This window comes from Coregonus lavaretus (assembly GCF_964263955.1).
Source record: "Coregonus lavaretus genome assembly, chromosome: 15".
Classification (NCBI taxonomy): domain Eukaryota; kingdom Metazoa; phylum Chordata; class Actinopteri; order Salmoniformes; family Salmonidae; genus Coregonus; species Coregonus lavaretus.
The window spans coordinates 34703011-34724502 of record NC_140002.1 but is presented as its reverse complement, the minus strand read 5'-3'; the positions used below and the strand labels follow the sequence as shown (position 1 = coordinate 34724502).

Here is a 21492-nt window from a genome sequence, read left to right as displayed (position 1 = left end):
TAAGTGGAAAATTGTCCTCTGTAGTGGTCATTATGACGTAAATATGAAATAATTTACATTACAGTCAATGGGTACAGTAGGTGAAAAACATAGTTACAGCATCTGGGGTGTCCACTGCAAAGGACATTTCTTGATAAGCTATACAAGCTTGATTTAGCTCTTATTTAATGTGAAAAAATTATTACACAGTCCTGACAACTCACTTATCTATTCCTGAGATATTCACTTACTAGAAACAATTTGAATATCACTCACACAAATTATACACTGAAAAACGCAACATGCAACAATTTCAAAGATTTTACTGAGTTACAGTTCATATAAGGAAATCAGTCAATTGAAATAAATTCATTAGGCCCTAATCTATGGATTTCACATGACTGGGAATACAGATATGCATCTGTTGGTCACAGATACTTTTTTTTAGAAGGTAGGGGCGTGGATCTGAAAACCATTCAGTATCTGGTGTGACCACCATTTGCCTCATGCAGCACGACACATCTCCTTCGCTCCTTCGCATAGAGTTAATCAGGCTGTTGATTGTGGCCTGTGGAATGTTGTCCAACTCCTCTTACAGTTACATTTGAGTCATTTAGCAGACACTCTTATCCAGAGCGACTTACAGTTAGTGAGTGCATTCATTATTTTTATTTTTTTCATACTGGCCCCCCGTGGGAATCGAACCCACAACCCTGGCGTTGCAAACGCCATGCTCTACCAACTGAGCTACATCCCTGCCGGCCATTCCCTCCCCTACCCTGGACGACGCTGGGCCAATTGTGCGCCACCCCATGGGTCTCCCGGTCGCGGCTGGCTACGACAGAGCCTGGATTCGAACCAGGATCTCTAGTGGCACAGCTAGCACTGCGATGCAGTGCCTTAGACCACTGCGCCACTCGGGAGACTGGCTGTGCGAAGTTGCTGGATATTGTCAGGAACTGGAACACACTGTCGTACATGTCGATCCAGAGTATCTCAAAATGTGCTCAATGGGTGACATGTCTTGTGAGTATGCAGGCCATGGAAGAACTGGGACATTTTCAGCTTCCAGGAATTGTGTACAGATCCTTGAAACATGGGGCCTTGCATTATCATGCTGAAACATGAGGTGATGGCGGCAGATGAATGGCACGACAATGGGCCTCAGGATCTCGTCACGGTATCTCTGTGCATTCAAATTGCCATCGATCAAATGCAATTGTGTTCGTTGTCCGTAGCTTATGCCTGCCCATACCATAACCCCACCATGGGGCACTCTGTTCACAATGTTGACATCAGCAAACCGCTTGCCCACACGACGCCATACATGCTGTCTGCCATCTGCTCGGTACAGTTGAAACCGGGATTCATCCGCGAAGAGCACACTTCTCCAGCGTGCCAGTGGCCATCGAAGGTGAGCGTTTGCCCACTGAAGTCGGTCACGACACCGAACTGCAGTCAGGTCAAGACCCTGGTGAGGATGACAAGCATGCAGATGAGCTTCCCTGAGACGGTTTCTGACAGTTTGTGCAGAAATCCTTCGGTTGTGCAAACCAACAGTTTTATCAGCTGTCCGGTTGATCGTCTCAGACCATCCCGCAGGGGAAGAAGCCGGATGTGGAGGTCCTGGGCTGGTGTGATTACATGTGGTCTGCAGTTGTGAGGCCGGTTGGACATACTGCCAAATTCTCTAAAACGACATTGGTAGAGAAATGAACATTCAATTCTCTGGCAACAGCTCTGGTGGACATTCCTGCAGTCAGCATGCCAATTGCATGCTCCCTCAAAACTTGAGACATCTGTGGCATTGTGTTGTGTGACAAAACTGCACATTTTAGTGGCCTTTTATTGACTCCAGCACAAGGTGCACATGTGTAATGATCATGCTGTTTAATCAGCTTCTTGATATGCCAGGTGGATGGATTATCTTGGCAAAGGAGAAATGCTCACTAACAGGTACGGCACCAAATGTTTTTAAAATAAGCTTTTTTTGAGTATGGAACATTTCTGGGATCTTTTATTTCAGCTCATGAAACATGGGATCAACAATTTGCATGATGCGTTTATATTTTTGTTTATTCTAATTAATAATTACACACACGTAATTATAAATTACCATAAAATGTGCTAATTTTGATTGCAGAGGTTTTTTTAAGAACCAGGGAGATGAAGTTGTCAAGGTCACACCCCCACACATATGATATCAATGAAAAGCCAAGAATGTCCTCTCAAAGGGACAATAGGACTTAATACAGTGGCTTGTATGGCCTCAGCGATACGGACCAAGTACTGATGTCCACTAGAGAGGACAAAATTGAATTGCTGGGTCTCAGGAGGCTATAGTGAGTGTGCCCACTCTGGTATTGGCATGTGCGCTCTAGCCAACAGCGCTGTTAGCTAGAGCGCACGTATAGCCTACATGATGAGATTATTATGGACAACATTTTTATTTTTCAAATGGCAGTCAAGCATTGATTATCATGTCACCAGAATAAGCCCCTAGATATTTATTGGAAAAGAGCATCAAGCTCATCACCTTGCACTTTCACCACCAAGTAGCCTAATAAATTGCATGCCTTCCCGAAGAGTCGTAGTGGGAAGACCACACAATGTCATCGTGTGACTCCAAGTTTACTTCGATATGATGGTTGTTCTATCAATATTTGTGAATAAAAGCTTTTCCACCGACATTTCTTGCATAATTGATTTTATTGACACAAAAAGATCCCACCATGTCTAGCGTATTTTGTTTTCTCGACATTCGGAAAGTTTACCGAAAAATGTTCTGTTTCCATCAGGCCTGTCATTACATTATTTTGTTCTACGTCCTTTTATCGCACAAATGGTTGGCTGGAAACCTGGTTAACTTAACCACTTTTTCAGTAATATATTTTTACACACCATCCATTTCATAAATAGGAGACATTAGAGATGTGAAAAAACATGGTTGTGTTTTGTTCTACCTCAGGTACCTCAAATTTGGAGGCCTTGCCCTTAGCCTAAAAAGTACTGAGGCAGGTTCAAAGTGGCAGTGAACAGGAAAGGATGGGGGATGGAGTGGGAGAGCAAGGCCCAGCCGGAAATGCACAGGCTATTATTAGAACCAAGGGTCCCTTGTACCAAATCAAACTTCAGCACTAATATACAGTGGGGGAAAAAAGTATTTAGTCAGCCACCAATTGTGCAAGTTCTCCCACTGAAAAAGATGAGAGAGGCCTGTAATTTTCATCATAGGTACACGTCAACTATGACAGACAAATTGAGAATTTTTTTTCCAGAAAATCACATTGTAGGATTTTTTATGAATTTAATTGCAAATTATGGTGGAAAATAAGTATTTGGTCACCTACAAACAAGCAAGATTTCTGGCTCTCACAGACCTGTAACTTCTTTTTTAAGAGGCTCCTCTATCCTCCACTCGTTACCTGTATTAATGGCACCTGTTTGAACTTGTTATCAGTATAAAAGACACCTGTCCACAACCTCAAACAGTCACACTCCAAACTCCACTATGGCCAAGACCAAAGAGCTGTCAAAGGACACCAGAAACAAAATTGTAGACCTGCACCAGGCTGGGAAGACTGAATCTGCAATAGGTAAGCAGCTTGGTTTGAAGAAATCAACTGTGGGAGCAATTATTAGGAAATGGAAGACATACAAGACCACTGATAATCTCCCTCGATCTGGGGCTCCACGCAAGATCTCACCCTGTGGGGTCAAAATGATCACAAGAATGGTGAGCAAAAATCCCAGAACCACACGGGGGGACCTAGTGAATGACCTGCAGAGAGCTGGGACCAAAGTAACAAAGCCTACCATCAGTAACACACTACGCCGCCAGGGACTCAAATCCTGCAGTGCCAGACGTGTCCCCCTGCTTAAGCCAGTACATGTCCAGGCCCATCTGAAGTTTGCTAGAGTGCATTTGGATGATCCAGAAGAGGATTGAGAGAATGTCATATGGTCAGATGAAACCAAAATAGAACTTTTTGGTAAAAACTCAACTCGTCGTGTTTGGAGGACAAAGAATGTTGAGTTGCATCCAAAGAACACCATACCTACTGTGAAGCATGGGGGTGGAAACATCATGCTTTGGGGCTGTTTTTCTGCAAAGGGACCAGGACGACTGATCCGTGTAAAGGAAAGAATGAATGGGGCCATGTATCGTGAGATTTTGAGTGAAAACCTCCTTCCATCAGCAAGGGCATTGAAACGTGGCTGGGTCTTTCAGCATGACAATGATCCCAAACACACCGCCCGGGCAACGAAGGAGTGGCTTCGTAAGAAGCATTTCAAGGTCCTGGAGTGGCCTAGCCAGTCTCCAGATCTCAACCCCATAGAAAATCTTTGGAGGGAGTTGAAAGTCTGTGTTGCCCAGCGACAGCCCCAAAACATCACTGCTCTAGAGGAGATCTGCATGGAGGAATGGGCCAAAATACCAGCAACAGTGTGTGAAAACCTTGTGAAGACTTACAGAAAACGTTTGACCTGTGTCATTGCCAACAAAGGGTATATAACAAAGTATTGAGAAACTTTTGTTATTGACCAAATACTTATTTTCCACCATAATTTGCAAATAAATTCATAAAAATCCTACAATGTGATTTTCTGGAGAGAAAAAAATCTCATTTTGTCTGTCATAGTTGACGTGTACCTATGATGAACATTACAGGCCTCTCTCATCTTTTTAAGTGGGAGAACTTACACAATTGGTGGCTGACTAAATACTTTTCTTCCCCACTGTAAATTAACAGAGATACTCCTGGAAAGTATTCATACAGTACATGGATCATACACTATTGAAAAGAGAAATATGTATGATTTATTCATATTGCCTTATACTTCTTAGATAAATATCAAGTCTACGGTGAATTTGTTTGAACAGCAGCCATACTTGCTGGATGAGGCTGTGTGCCTGGAAGAGGATTTGTCAGATAAGAGATGTGATTAATTTAAACCACAACTAACTTAGCTAAAAACATATGATACACATGCAGAAAGAAAAATAGTAAAATACTAAAGGTTAACAGAAAGCACAGGAGGAAATGGATGAAACCGAGAGAAGAGGACAATATTTGGCAAGAGGGTTGTTGTTCTGGCTTCAGAAATGGAGGTTCAAATCCACTCTCTTCCCTCCTGTTGGGCTTTGCGAATGGATGCCACCAACGCCACCAAGTGAGGCAGACACATTCAAACTAGATCAGAGAAAAATAAGATCTTCTACGCAGCCCCTGAGACAGTCTGAGAGAAACAGAAAGCACAGACACACAGAAACATAGACACAGACATCAGCTTTACACAGCGTCATTCCAGCTAACAGCAAACTCAATCCCCAGGTGCTGCCTGCCACAAAGTATGACTGGCTATACTGTAGTGGTTCAGAACAGCCAGGAGATGGGGGATGTTCTCAGGGTAACTGAGACAGCGTTTCACCACTCGTGTAAATTTTTTTGACATACACAAATGACAAAGTATTTCCCTGCTTTCTAAAGTAGCCTCATACAGTGAGGGAAAAAAGTATTTGATCCCCTGCTGATTTTGTACATTTGCCCACTGACAAAGACATGATCAGTCTATAATTTTAATGGTAGGTTTATTTGAACAGTGAGAGACAGAATAACAACAAACAAATCCAGAAAAACACATGTCAAAAATTTTATAAATTGATTTGCATTTTAATGAGGGAAGTAAGTATTTGACCCCTCTGCAAAACATGACTTAGTACTTGGTGGCAAAACCCTTGTTGGCAATCACAGAGGTCAGATGTTTCTTGTGGTTGGCCATCAGGTTTGCACACATCTCAGGAGGGATTTTGTTCCACTCCTCTTTGCAGATCTTCTCCAAGTCATTAAGGTTTCGAGGCTGACGTTTGGCAACTCGAACCTTCAGCTCCCTCCACAGATTTTCTATGGGATTAAGGTCTGGAGACTGGCTAGGCCACTCCAGGACCTTAATGTGCTTCTTCTTGAGCCACTCCTTTGTTGCCTTAGCCGTGTGTTTTGGGTCATTGTCATGCTGGAATACCCATCCACGACCCATTTTCAATGCCCTGGCTGAGGGAAGGAGGATCTCACCCAAGATTTGAAGGTACATGGCCCCGTCCATCGTCCCTTTGATACGGCGAAGTTGTCCTGTCCCCTTAGCAGAAAAACACTCCCAAAGCATAATGTTTCCACCTCCATGTTCTTGGGGTCATAGACAGCATTCCTCCTCCTCCAAACACGGCGAGTTGAGTTGATGCCAAAGACCTCGATTTAGGTCTCATCTGACCACAACACTTTCACCCAGTTCTCCTCTGAATCATTCAGATGTTCATTGGCAAACTTCAGACGGGCCTGTATATGTGCTTTCTTGAGCAGGGGGACCTTGCGGGCGCTGCAGGATTTCAGTCCTTAACGGCATAGTGTGTTACCAATTGTTTTCTTGGTGACTATGGTCCCAGCTGCCTTGAGATCATTGACAAGATCCTCCCGTGTAGTTCTGGGCTGATTCCTCACCGTTCTCATGATCATTGCAACTTCACAAGGTGAGATCTTGCATGGAGCCCCAGGCCGAGGGAGATTGACAGTTATTTAGTGTTTCTTCCATTTGCGAATAATCGCACCAACTGTTGTCACCTTCTCACCAAGCTGCTTAGCGATAGTCTTGTAGCCCATTCCAGCCTTGTGTAGGTCTACAATCTTGCCCCTGACATCCTTGGAGAGCTCTTTGGTATTGGCCATGGTGGAGAGTTTGGAATCTGATTGATTGATTGCTTCTGTGGACAGGTGTCTTTTATACAGGTAACAAACTGAGATTAGGAGCGCTCCCTTTAAGAGTGTGCTCCTAATCTCAGCTCGTTGCCTGTATAAAAGACACCTGGGAGCCAGAAATCTTTCTGATTGAGAGGGGGTCAAATACTTATTTCCCTCATTAAAATGCAAATCAATTTATAACATTTTTGACATGCATTTTTCTGGATATTTTTTGTTGTTATTCTGTCTCTCACTGTTCAAATAAACCTACCATTAAAATTATAGACTGATAATTTCTTTGTCAGTGGGCAAACGTACAAAATCAGCAGGGGATCAAATACTTTTTTCCCTCACTGTATCTTTATGGACAGGTTACCAACGTAGCCTCTGCTTTGGGTACTTGTTGTTCCTCATTTGCCAACAGTTTCCGTGTTTTGTCCTCTACCTGTAGTTCAAATCAAATCAAATTTTATTGGCCACATGCGCCGAATACAACAGGTGCAGACATTACAGTGAAATGCTTACTTACAGCCCTTAACCAACAGTGCATTTATTTTTAATAAAAAAGTAAAAATAAAACAACAACAAAAAAAGTGTTGAGAAAAAAAAGAGCAGAGGTAAAATAAAATAAACAGTAGGGAGGCTATATATACAGGGGGGTACCGGTGCAGAGTCAATGTGCGGGGCCCCGGCTAGTTGAAGTAATATGTACATGTGGGCAGAGTTAAAGTGACTATGCATAAATAATTAACAGAGTAGCAGCAGCGTAAAAGGATGGGGTGGGGGGGCAGTGCAAATAGTCTGGGTAGCCATGACTAGCTGTTCAGGAGTCTTATGGCTTGGGGGTAGAAGCTGTTGAGAAGTCTTTTGGACCTAGACTTGGCACTCCGGTACCGCTTGCCGTGCGGTAGCAGAGAGAACAGTCTATGACTAGGGTGGCTGGAGTCTTTGACAATTTTGAGGGCTTTCCTCTGACACCGCCTGGTATAGAGGTCCTGGATGGCAGGAAGCTTGGCCCCAGTGATGTACTGGGCCGTACGCACTACCCTCTGTAGTGCCTTGCGGTCAGAGGCCAAGCAGTTGCCATACCAGGCGGTGATGCAACCAGTCATGTCACCCCGCTCCTCCGCACACTCCACTGGCTTCCAGTTAAAGCTTGCATCTACTACAAAACCCTCGTGCTTGCCTACGGAGCTGTGAGGGGAACGGCACCTCCTTACCGTCAGGCTCTGATCAGACCCTACACCCAAACGAGGGCACTACGTTCATCCACCTCTGGCCTGCTAGCTCCCCTACCTCTACGGAAGCACAGTTCCCGCTCAGCCCAGTCAAAGCTATTTGCTGCTCTGGCACCCCAATGGTGGAACAAACTCCCACACGACGCCAGGACAGCGGAGTCACTGACCACCTTCCGGAGACACTTGAAACTCTACCTCTTTAAGGAATACCTGGAATAGTAAAAAAGTAATCCTTCTTTCCCCACCCCCCATAAAAAAAAGTGGTTGTCCCACTGGCTATCATAAGTTGAATGCACCAATTTGTAAGTCGCTCTGGATAAAATAAAATGGCAGAATGGTGCCAGAAATCAGACATGGTATTACTCAACTTTCAATGCTCACCAACATAGCCTATACACAATGAAGTGAGGTGCTGCAGCAACATTCCATGTTAATGGAAATTCAGCAATAGGAGAGTTGCAGTTAAAATGTTCCACGCCTTGTCCCAGACCTACTGTGAAAACCTTTAATTCCATGCAATGAGATTTCAATTGAAAATGTTAGGGGAGAAGAAAACACCTGAAACCAGTGAGGATTTTAAGAAAATTTTACATTTTAATGGAAACTGAAATTGTGAACACTGAATTTCTTTAATTTATTACATTGGTTTGGAAATTGAGGGATATTATCATGCTTAAAAAAAAAAAAGTGATGTTTTTGTTAAATTCAAAAAATGAAACCATTTCAGACATCACACTTTAAAACGTTTAAATGTGAAATTATAAAAACATTTTTAAAAACTTTTCTGCTGTTGCCTCAAATTCTGAGGGGCAAATTTCCTAGGAGCAGATTGATAACCCATCAACAGGCACAACAGTCACAGATGACAGAGAAAGAGTACAAAGTTGGACTTGGCACCACACACAGCTGTATTCTTCAGACACACATCTCAGTATGACCACACCACCTTTCAAAAAGAACAGTAGCACTGTGGAGCCCCAGAAATAAACACTTTCCCTTGTCGTTAACATAGATGTGTCTACAATAGCTCTCATGTGCCAAAGAGAGTAAACAAAATGCCCCCCACCCCAACCAACACCCCCAACATATTTTTACAGGAGGCATGGGAGACAGTGTTTGCTCCATTTTCACCCTAAGTCCAGCATTTCCCATTACAGACAATCGATAACTGGATGAAGAAGCAGCACTTTCGGTATTTTGTGATTATTTCTATTTACATGTTATTTTTTATTTGAGATTTGTCCTCACTCATACCAACACAGAGTCCAGAGTGGCATTCAGCTGCTGTGGTTGGCTCAGACAAAAGCTGGCTTAAACCATCAAAGTCTATCCAATCTAAGAGCATGGACCATACAGTAGCTGAATATCCGAGTTGTGTACCTTTGGCGAACGCAAAATAAGAGTTGTCAAACAGTATATCAATCCCCTTCACATCGCTCCCCTTTAACACGTGATGAAGAACATCAGGGACAAATTCTTTACAGGAACACTCTGGATTTCTTTCAGTGCTCATATCTCCACCATTACTATTTGAGGAAATGCATTGAAAATAAAATAATGTGTACTCAGAAAAATAGCAAAACGAAGCAAGGAGTAGGCTTAACATTGTTTTCAGACACAAGGATCTGAACATTGGGACTTATAAAATTATGAGAATTGAGTTTCAATAACAAAATGGTCTTAAAAAAGTAGGTACTTGTTATGATTTAAAAAGTTTGACCTTAGCCTAATTCTCCCCATCATTTTCCTTTGAAGCAAAATAGTTTCATTCTAATTGTGCACCTACAAATAAATTAAGTGACAATTCAAAAATAAAACACAGCATAAAAAGTTAATAAATTAATGTGTTAGATCAATTCAAAAGTAAAATTCAAAGTTGCTCTACTAACTTAACGATGGACTGACTATAATATACCAGCAAGCAGTTTTCATTCAAACATGGCACAAATCATTTTCGAAACACAAGAAAAGATCCAAATCACTGTAAAAGCATACTTTTCCACACAGGCACCTGAACATGATACAACAAGGGTCTTGAAAAAAAGGGGAAACTTGCATATAATTGGAAGAGCTCACTTTTACGCACACATCAAACAGCAGTCCTCCCATTCAGAACTTGGAGGACTGTGTGAATATCCTTGAGGTGTTTGCACATCCTAAGGGGATGAAAATACAGACAGAAATCACTTTCATGATTTTCTTTCACCACACAAAGCACATCAACTCGCTCTCTTGCAGCAGAGTATTTCTAAAACCAACTCCTCCATTAAGAACCAGTTTTTGGTTTACAGGCTACAACACTATCGTTAAAGTAATATAGCTATATATTTTTTCTTAAAATGCATATATAAAAAATACCCATTTCACTTAATTAAGTGCTTTAAAATATTTAAAGGAGGAAAACTTTTGCATTACTTCCCTAGAGATCAATGAGCCATCTTAAGAATCAAATAAAAGGGGACATGTATGGTTCAAAACAATTAACATATTATGTACTTAGGACTGTTAGAGCACTTTTACACACCGACTCCAAATAGATTGCCTACCCGGTTTCACAAAGAAGCATACTTGTTTTCCCACTCAGGATAAAAATATTTATTTAAAAAGAGGTTAGGCTTATGAAAAAGACAATGAACTTGTTTTGGCTTTTTTACCCCATGGTATGATCTGGTGTTTTCTATTCCAATATTTAGGGGAACCCAGTACAATGTCACCATTGAAAATTCAAAAGTACAATGTCACCATTGCAAACTACTCAAACTTGGTTGTCCATCACACAAAAACAATTCCCACTGCCGATAAAGACAAAATAAAACAGATCTATTCGCCATTGTCCAGCATTAGCCAAATAAGGTATTATTTTGCTCTTGATTGGAGTTTACCTAACTGATAACACTTATTCCACATACTGCATATAATGGAAGAAAAACTAAAGGTTTTAAATACCACATCCCAGAGGTCTATCCTTGGCTTAGAATTCCACAGTGAAGTAACTTAAACCGGCAACTTCACCACTTTTCAACCCCATTTTCATTATCTCCAGCACAATACCAGTGTCTACATGTGAAAATGGTGCATTACTAAAAAGTTATACCCGATGACAAACTGATTTTCAAACCCTATGAGATTCACGATGACGTGTTGAGCCAGAAAATACCCTCCCTCTGGCTAGAAACTCTGTTTTTCTTACTTTTAAATCCTACCCTGTGATGTCACAGAGAAGCATTTGTTAGGACCTTTCTTCTTAACCACAGATCATAGAAACATGCGTTTTCACATATGTAGCCACTGGTATGGTGCTGGAGATAATGAATGAGGTTGAAGTGGCGGAATTGCCCTTTAAGTGTGTGTGAGACACAGTTTTGTACACATCAGGGGTATGCGTTACCTTTTTGTAGTTCCCTCTCAGTCTGCAAGAACAAGCCATGACGTGACCAGAAAACCCAAGAGAGGGCTGGACTAGGAAGCACAGACATAGATTCCTGCCATTGCATATAACCTGGACTGGTACACAGAGAAGTGCTTCAGCCCATGAATGACAAAAGAATCAAGGACAGTAAAAGATCACACTGTCCAATAACAGGTGGAAACCGGTGCAAATCAGTGTGCTTATTAAAGTGAAATTGCCTAAACAGAGAACTTTAAAAAAAGGTTTGAAGCCTACATAACATGTATGGCAGCTGCTTGCAAGCCATGTCAGTGTTTTCTACAAGCTAAATATTTTGGTATTTTAACACAGCTCTGTAGTTTATTATTAAATATGACTCCAATTCAATATTTTAGCAATTCAAATTTGAGCACAATACGAGGATCTTGTTATGAACCATTTGGCAGAAAACAACATTGTTGCAACTTTGTCATGGCTTTACCAATGCTACCTGAGTGACATTTTGTATTTCGGTATTTATGAATTTATTTTTCTTAAAAAGAAAAGCCCAAAGCCATTCTTAAAAGAAGAAGTTAGTATGTCATACACACACACATACATACATACAGAGAGAGAATATCTGTATCTGTAGTAGTTGAAAGATAAAAAACAATTAGTTAAATAAAGTGCTATTAATCCACACAACCAAATAATTTATGCTAGAGAAAATAAACTAAGAAATGTCCTTCCTTAGCTCAAAACCAAAAACCCAACTGAGAGCGAGATGGTAGTACCAATGACATCGTGGCTGTCCACTCATTGTATTGCCAAATTTGGCCTACCTTGACATGTTTAGGCCTCTTGACAGTCACTTTGATCAAAGACACTAACTCGATGATACGGTATTATGAAACATCATCGCCACCAATTCTCTACACACAGTATAACAAAGAGCGGATGGTCTGGGACATGAAATGATTAGTATTGCGATTGTTTACTGTCTGTAATCTTTGCTTGGTTATACTATACTGCAACTTCTCACATCTCATCCACACCAGTAAACATGTGCAAGAAATACATTGTCATAATAACTAGAGAGAGATTAAAGACCAAATGCTGAAATGGCACAAAGTATCCTACGCTGAATAGGTTGGTTAGGAAATCAAACGCAAATTGCTTGAGCAAGAAAATAGGAAATTAGTAATTTCTCCATGTGGTGTCAGCGATTATAAACTGGGTGGTTCGAGCCCTGAATGCTGATTGGCTGACAGCCGCAGTATATCAGACCGTATACCACGGGTATGACAAAACATTTATTTTTACTGCTCTAATTATGTTGGTAACCAGTTTATAATAGCAATAAGGCACCTCGGGGGTTTGTGGTATATTGCCAATATACCACGGCTAAGGGCTGTATCCAGGTAATCCGCGTTGCGTTGTGCGTAATTCATTGGCTATTTGCCACACCCCCTCGTGCCTTATTGCTTAAATATAGCCTAGAAAGGCCTAATGAATTAGACAGACATCTTGAACCTCCTTACTGATGATTTCACTCTTTTTTTTGAAATATCACATACATAGATAGCCCTTGCTCCACAATGTCACTTTTCTCATCTTCCCGAAAACTCCAACAATCAAGTGAAAAGCTCAAGAGAACCTACAACTAAAATTAAGGAATAGCCTACATCAATCTTAATCTCAATTAATTAATGAAATATGTATACTGAAACTGCAAGGGTTTAAGAAGAAATAAAACTAAAAATAAAGCTAAACTCAGATGAAGACAATTAATACCGAAACATTTTTTTTTTTTACTGATTAGCACAGCTACCAAAAACTGACAACCGAACCACAAGATTATGACATGGCTTTAGTTTCATTTTAATTTGACACGTCTCTATCTGTGCTCTGGGAGTTTGTTCCTACTGTAGATCACATCTGAAATCGCTAAACCATACAAGACAAACTAAAATAGTTGTCAAAACAACAGATACCCAGCAGTCGGGTCTTTGCTGGGCATAGTTATTTCACTAAAGTAATTAAGACAAATGCGTTCTCTCAACAAATATATTTATAATTTAACCTGCAGCCTAACAGGACTACCAATACTACCAGCCTTCTCGTAATCTTCCAATTTTGCAAATTTCAAGGCATTCTTAGAATATATACTTCATTTTCTTATATACAGTTGAAGTCGGAAGTTTACATACACTTAGGTTGGAGTCATTAAAACTCGTTTTTCAACCACTCCACAAATTTCTTTATAACAAACTATAGTTTTGGCAAGTCGGTTAGGACATCTACTTTGTGCATGACACAAGTAATTTTTCCAACAATTGTTTACAGACAGATTATTTCATTTATAATTCACTGTATCACAATTCCAGTGGTCAGAAGTTTAAATACACTAAGTTGACTGTGCCTTTAAAAAGCTTGGAAAATTCCAGAAAATGATGTAATGGCTTTAGAAGCTTCTGATAGGCTAATTGACATCATTTGAGTGAATTGGAGGTGTAACTGTGGATGTATTTCAAGGCCTACCTTCAAACTCAGTGACTCTTTGCTTGACATCATGGGAAAATCAAAAGAAATCAGCCAAGACCTCAGAAAAAAAATGGTAGACCTCCACAAGTCTGGTTCATCCTTGGGAGCAATTTCCAAACGTCTGAAGGTACCACGTTCATCTGTACAAACAATAGTATGCAAGTATAAACACCATGGGACCACGCAGCAGTCATACCACTCAGGAAGGAGACGCGTTCTGTCTCCTAGAGATGAACGTACTTTGGTGCGAAAAGTGCAAATCAATCCCAGAACAACAGCAAAGGACCTTGTGAAGATGCTGGAGGAACAGCAAAGGACCTTGTGAAGATGCTGGAGGAAACAGCCACTGTTCCAAAACCGCCATAAAAAAGCCAGACTACGGTTTGCAACTGCACATTGGGACAAAGATCATACTTTTTGGAGAAATGTTCTCTGGTCTGATGAAACAAAAATAGAACTGTTTGGCCATAATGACCATCGTTATGTTTGGAGGAAAAAGGGGAACGCTTGTAAGCCGAAGAACACCATCCCAACCGTGAAGCACGGGGGTGTCAGCATCATGCTTTGGGGGTGCTTTGCTGCAGGAGGGACTGGTGCACTTCACAAAATAGATGGCATCATGAGGAAGGAAAATTATGTGGATATATTGAAGCAACATCTCAAGACATCAGTCAGGAAGTTAAAGCTTGGTCACAAATGGGTCTTCCAAATGGACAATGACCCCAAGCATACTTCCAAAGTTGTGGCAAAATGGCTTAAGGACAACAAAGTCAAGGTATTGGAGTGGCCATCACAAAGCCCTAACCTCAATCCTATAGAAAATGTGTGGGCAGAACTGAAAAATCGTGTGCGAGCAAGGAGGCCTACAAACCTGACTCAGTTACACCAGCTCTGTCAGGAGGAATGGGCCAAAATTCACCCAACTTATTGTGGGAAGCTTGTGGAAGGCTACCAGAAACGTTTGACCCAAGTTAAACAATTTAAAGGCAATGCTACCAAATACTAATTGAGTGTATGTAAACTTCTGACCCACTGGGAACGTGATGAAATAAAAGCTGAAATAAATCACTCTACTTTTATTCTGACATTTCACATTCTTAAAATAAAGTGGTGATCCTAACTGACCTAAGACAGGGAATTTTTACTAGGATTAAATGTCAGGAATTGTGAAAAACTTAGTTTAAATGTATTTGGCTAAGGTGTATGTAAACTTCCGACTACAACTGTATACTGATGTGTATAAATAAATCATAACACACACAAATCTACATATATTGGACTAATTTCAATGCATGAGGAAATAAAACGATTGAGGCATCCTACTGTCAGACTGATAATCGCCACTTTTCAATGGGCAACAGGATAAAGGCTCGGGAGGTGCAGTTTGCGCCTTCCTCCGTCTTATTTGTCCCCAACACCCAGAGGAAGGAGCTATGAGACCAATGTCTATTACAGCAGAAAGTGTCATAAGTGTCCATTCACATGGGAGAGGCACCCAACATTTCTTTCTTTCAAGTGTTTGAGTCTTTGTGCAGTCCAGAGCGTCAGCAGAAGCTCCTGCGCTCAACTTAATGCCAATAATTGGATTAATATGTCCTCATATTACATCTCCCCTTGTCTTCTTCCTCTTCTCCGATGCACCCCCCAAAAAACGAATCCCCATTATCCCATCCTCTATTCCAATAAAAGTTTGTCACAGGACACATCTTTCAGTCCCAATATCACAGTTGACTCGATTTTGTTTTCCAAAGGGATCATAACCACCAAAGATGATAACTGCAGCACCCAGGTAGGGAGAAGGTACATGTAATTGTTGACATTCACTACCTCACTGATCAGGTCCATCCTTGGTCTTGTCATAACAGACTACTCTTTTTGGATCTGGGGGAAGAAAAGGACAGAAATTGAGTGTAGGCCCTGGGGAACTTAGTTAGCAACTCATAATACATGTTATTCAAACTTCAGCTGTATACCTTTGAACATCAAATAGAAAACCCAATTTCACAACTTTAAAAATACACTACACAGAAAAGAGACCTTTTACTTTACCTTGTTTTTGCAAATTGAAAACATATTCCATTTCTGTAGAGAAAAAACAAAGATTGATTATTATCTCCAGATGCATAAGACCTTTTATTATTAGACACATTTTGTCTTTAATGTGATGCTAATGGATTTAAAACTGTTGGTGCAAGTGAAATAGTAGGTTAAAGCTACTAATGTGTAATACATATGTTCATAGAATTGATACAGCAGGGGAAGAGAAGTTACCTTTAGTGTGATAAGTAACAGCAGCTTTAAGATCAAACGACCCCCAGCTACCTCTGTCCAGGCTCTTAGAGTGGGCCTGCTCTTTAGACAGCCCCAACACCATGTTGGTCAGGGGGGCCTGGAAAGGCTCAGCACTTATGTCTTTACAAGAGGCCAACAAAACTGCACCTGGACTCTTAGCCTCGCCCTTTGTCTTGTCCTGTCTAGACAGCTGAGCCTTTTCCCCATCCTCATCTTTCACTGTAGCAGGGGGGCAAGCTAGGGCACTAGTCCTTTTCTCTGAGTCTTGAGCCAAAGTGAGAGGCAAAGGCTCAGGGATTGATAGATTACAGTCAAGGCCTGGCTTGGCAGCAGGGCATTGCTCCCCTTGAAATGTTACCACCACATCCTTGCCCTCCACAGTAGCCACTGGCCCACTTCCTCCTTCTGGCCCCACATTTGGCTCATTGATGAAAGACAGGCCCCACTGATTCTGGAAAATGTCCCCCAAGGCTTTCTGATTTGTCTGAGCGGCCTGGGTGTCCACTTGGCGAGCACTAGGGAGCACAGGTTGCATATTTAAAGGGTTTAGGGGGTAAATGAAAAGAGTACACTTTCTCAGATCTACAGCTGCTGCTGCAGGGTTGGTTAGAGAGTTACAGTCATTGTCCAAAGTGGATGCTACGTTCTCCCCACATGGGAGAGAGGGGGCTGGCGGAATACTACTAGCAGCAGGAGTGAAGAAGGTACCAACAGACGGGCAACTATTTCCATCTCCAGAAACGGGGCCATTAGTAAAGCTAGCGGAGATGATGGTTTTCATAGCGGACATGGGGACCTGTGACAGTCTACCAGGCACCTGAGGAGGCTGTACCTCTCCTCCAGCCTGGGCTGCTTTGTTGAGGTTCTCCTTAACTTTACTTGCATAACTAATCTTGGGCACTATTTTAGCACTACTGTTGTCCACAGGAAATACTGGAGGAGGCTTGAATAAAGTCCAAGAGTCCTCTTTTGAAGAGGAGGAGAGCTTGGCTTTGGGCCTATTCTCAAACCTTTTACCAAAGGCACCTGCAGCAGTCTTACTGTCTGAGTTTTTCTTCTGCAGTTCACCCATAGCCACCTCTGGAGCATCTATCCGCCTGACTGCTGTCTGGGCGTCTGCTTTATGGACAAGTTGCGAGCTCACCATTTTCTCTGTTGGTTCAAGTCCAGAAACCTCTGGCTCCTGTGTGGCATTGCCCTGCTGCATGGCTCTCTCCTTTTCTCTTGTCACATGCTCTGTGTTCTTGATGCTGTTGCGTCTGGCCTTGCGTTTCTTAGGAGTAGTATATCCACCTTCTGAGCCACTGCCATCGTTATCAGGGGGTGACTTGCTGGAGTAACCATTTGTAATATGAGCAGAGTTTACCACCCCATTCAGAAACAATGCAGACTCCTTTTTGTCCAAAAACTTTCCCTCGTAGTGATTAGTGAAATCCAAGGCCTTGTCCTTGTCATTTATACAGTCCATATTCTTCTTATGAACAACACCCTCTTTGCTGCCCACTTTTGAAAAAGTGGTAAAAACATTGCGTGTTGACTTCTGTTTTACATTAGCGTTTATCAAATGTCTGTTACCATTGCTGTTGGTGGGATGAGGGATACCAACTAAATCATTTGCAGACAGAATCTTCTCCCCCTCCACGTCACTGGTGTTTATTTTTCCATTGCCTGTAAAAGAAAACAAAAGCAAGTTAGTTGCACTGCCAGTAATAGGTGTGTAGACTATAAAGTCCATCATTCCCTACCACCTCACTCTCCAAATACACTGCTCAAAAAAATAAAGGGAACACTTAAACAACACAATGTAACTCCAAGTCTATCACACTTCTGTGAAATCAAACTGTCCACTTAGGAAGCAACACTGATTGACAATACATTTCACATGCTGTTGTGCAAATGGAATAGACAACAGGTGGAAATTATAGGCAATTAGCAAGACACCCCCAATAAAGGACTGGTTTTGCATGTGGTGACCACAGACCACTTCTCAGTTCCTATGCTTCCTGGCTGATGTTTTGGTCACTTTTGAATGCTGCCGGTGCTTTCACTCTAGTGGTAGCATGTGACGGAGTCTACAACCCACACAAGTGGCTCAGGTAGTGCAGCTCATCCAGGATGGCACATCAATGCGAGCTGTGGCAAGAAGGTTTGCTGTGTCTGTCAGCGTAGTGTCCAGAGCATGGAGGCGCTACCAGGAGACAGGCCAGTACATCAGGAGACGTGGAGGAGGCCGTAGGAGGGCAACAACCCAGCAGCAGGACTGCTACCTCCGCCTTTGTGCAAGGAGGAGCAGGAGGAGCACTGCCAGAGCCCTGCAAAATGACCTCCAGCAGGCCACAAATGTGCATGTGTCTGCTCAAACGGTCAGAAACAGACTCCATGAGGGTGGTATGAGGGCCCGACGTCCACAGGTGAGGGTTGTGCTTACAGCCCAACACCGTGCAGGACATTTGGCATTTGCCAGAGAACACCAAGATTGGCAAATTCGCCACTGGCGCCCTGTGCTCTTCACAGATGAAAGCAGGTTCACACTGAGCACGTGACAGACGTGACAGAGTCTGGAGACGCCGTGGAGAACGTTCTGCTGCCTGCAACATCCTCCAGCATGACCGGTTTGGCGGTGGGTCAGTCATGGTGTGGGGTGGCATTTCTTTGGGGGGCCGCACAGCCCTCCATGTGCTCGCCAGAGGTAGCCTGACTGCCATTAGGTACCGAGATGAGATCCTCAGACCCCTTGTGAGACCATATACTGGTGCGGTTGGCCCTGGGTTCCTCCTAATGCAAGACAATGTTAGACCTCATGTGGCTGGGGTGTGTCAGCAGTTCCTGCAAGAGGAAGGCATTGATGCTATGGACTGGCCCGCCCGTTCCCCAGACCTGAATCCAATTGAGCACATCTGGGACATCATGTCTCGCTCCATCCACCAACGCCACGTTGCACCACAGACTGTCCAGGAGTTGGAGGATGCTTTAGTCCAGGTCTGGGAGGAGATCCCTCAGGAGACCATCCGCCACCTCATCAGGAGCATGCCCAGGCATTGCAGGGAGGTCGTACAGGCACGTGGAGGCCACATACACTACTGAGCCTCATTTTGACTTGTTTTAAGGACATTACATCAAAGTTGGATCAGCCTGTAGTGTGGTTTTCCACTTTAATTTTGAGGGTGACTCCAAATCCAGACCTCCATGGGTTGATAAATTTGATTTCCATTGATAATTTGTGTGTGATTTTGTTGTCAGCACATTCAACTATGTAAAGAAAAAAGTATTTAATAAGATTATTTCATTCATTCAGATCTAGGATGTGTTATTTTAGTGTTCCCTTTATTTTTTTGAGCAGTGTATATAAAAAAGGGACTAACAGACCTAATCTGTTTACAAGAATGCAACCTCGCAGCTCCTTTTGCAGGAAACATGGCAAGGCCTTTTTAAGATGATGCTGTATCATGACTATTTAGACTGAATAGGTCAGCAAACAACCACACACCAGTGCCCAGATCAGATTCCCTTAAACATAGTAGTCCCATAGCCTACTTGTGAATAGATACCATACATAAATCACTGAAGAAAAATGTGCTGTAGGTAGAAATTACCATTACATTGTCCTATAACTTTTGATAAGGGGAAGGTGGTTGACAGTGTAACTGGGCTTGACTTAGCTAGCCAATAAAAACAAATACTTGCCACACTAGCATCTAAAGACAACATTTTAAACTAGATGAAATATTAGCCATTGCTCCTAAGATACCTCTATAAAATATGGATGAACAAATAACATCTTAAGTAATGTTACAACCAGAATAACTCTAAAATTGTGTTAAGAGTGGTGTTCTATTGTGTTGTCTGAACTGAAGCCAAGGTATGTACCATTTTGTTTTCATGCATGACATCAAGTTTGAACTAGTCTAAAGAAACTGGCGAGGCTACAATTACATTTCAAGTCATGTAGTTTGCTAAAACAATAAGACATTGGTTCTGAATTGTTTATTAAAATCAAAATACCATAAGTCAGCCAGCTTGCTAGCAAGACAATGCTATGTCCTCAAGTCATCTACCCAGGCTAACATGTTTGCGTGGCTTCATGGCTAACTAAACGTAACAGGCCCGACCGAGCCGAAGCTGCTTGCAGGTGAAACATTTCTGGCACTAACTAGCTATTTAATCCCTGAAAAGTCTCAAAAGTAAGTTAGTTAGCCATCTTGCTTTTGCAGCCCTGTCTGCAGTCAGTTGGTAGTAAACAAAATACATTGAAACTTGTTTTATGCACAAATCTCACTCTCGTTGTTAGGATTAACTAGCTAACGTTAGCTTTCCATCTCGCATTTTCTAACATGGCCGACGGGAAACGGCAACTCAGAACATTCCAGTGGAGCCGGCTTGTTTTTGTTTTCAAAATATTTCACGGAATTCCTACCAAATTAGCTTGAGTTTTTTTTACAAAGTCAATGTATGCACGTGACAAAATAATTGAACAACAAAAGGACTAATTAGTAACACAGGGGAATTGTCAGGGAGTACCATAAATGTAGAAATGGGTGGTGAAACCGGCGCACAAGGTCAATCCCCATCTGTCAAACCACCAGCGACAGCTGTCACGCGACGTTTAACTACCCCTATCCAGCGATATTCAGCTCTAGACCCAGCTAACTAATCAGCTAAATATTTTTTAACAGCTTGCTACCATCCTGCTATGACTGTCACGCGAACTAGCAAGCTACATCGACGTCGGTAATAAACTGGCTTGCTAGCTAAGTCATTGACATTAGCTAGCTTGCTAACTTTTCCGGGTGGCCCAACCTGTTTTCTTCGTCTGCGTTTCCTGCTGATGCTGGTACTGGAAGTAGAGCTGATCATTTTTTAGAGATGTTTTGTATTGAATAGGGTGTCTTTCTTCTCCATGGTGGTGATATCGTCTCTCTTGTGCCCGATCTTTGGGCTGTTCCTCCATTGAAGTGTAATAGAATATCCGAGCTCGTCTACCAGTGTGCACTGGGCAAGTGGAGAGCAGACTATTGAACTGTCCAATCAACGCCACTGACAAACGGAAGCTATTTGAGGCCTCTGTATTCGTCAGCAGTATGTCTAAGAAGCATATAAAAATGTTGGTGGTTCCCCCAGCAACATTGCAAAGTTATTGTCAATATATACATTCATGCAGGTTGAACAACTGAAAGTATGATATAGGTCAGAAGCGTAGAGAGATTATATTTTATTCAAGCAAATCTGGACTGCCCTAAGTGGTCTTCACGTCACACACCATTTAGACCTGCTGAGACCTGTATCCATATACGGTCTATGCATGTATCACATTGTGGGGTACTAGCTGCACTGCATGTTG

The 21492-nt window shown here is 42.1% G+C and overlaps 1 protein-coding gene across 1 annotated transcript; it reads right to left on the bottom strand.

Moving 5' to 3' along the window:
• Positions 1–8519: 8519 nt before the first annotated feature.
• LOC311142471 (FMR1-interacting protein NUFIP2-like) lies at positions 8520–21190 on the bottom strand. The gene is made up of 4 exons (XM_084178121.1): positions 20952–21190; positions 16134–17822; positions 15912–15944; positions 8520–15743 (listed from the first exon to the last, which is right to left on the bottom strand). The coding sequence occupies exons 1-4, from the start codon at positions 21100–21102 to the stop codon at positions 15691–15693; spliced, it is 1926 nt and encodes a 641-aa protein (XP_084034247.1). The 5' UTR covers positions 21103–21190; the 3' UTR covers positions 8520–15690.
• Between the last annotated feature and the right edge of the window lie 302 nt (positions 21191–21492).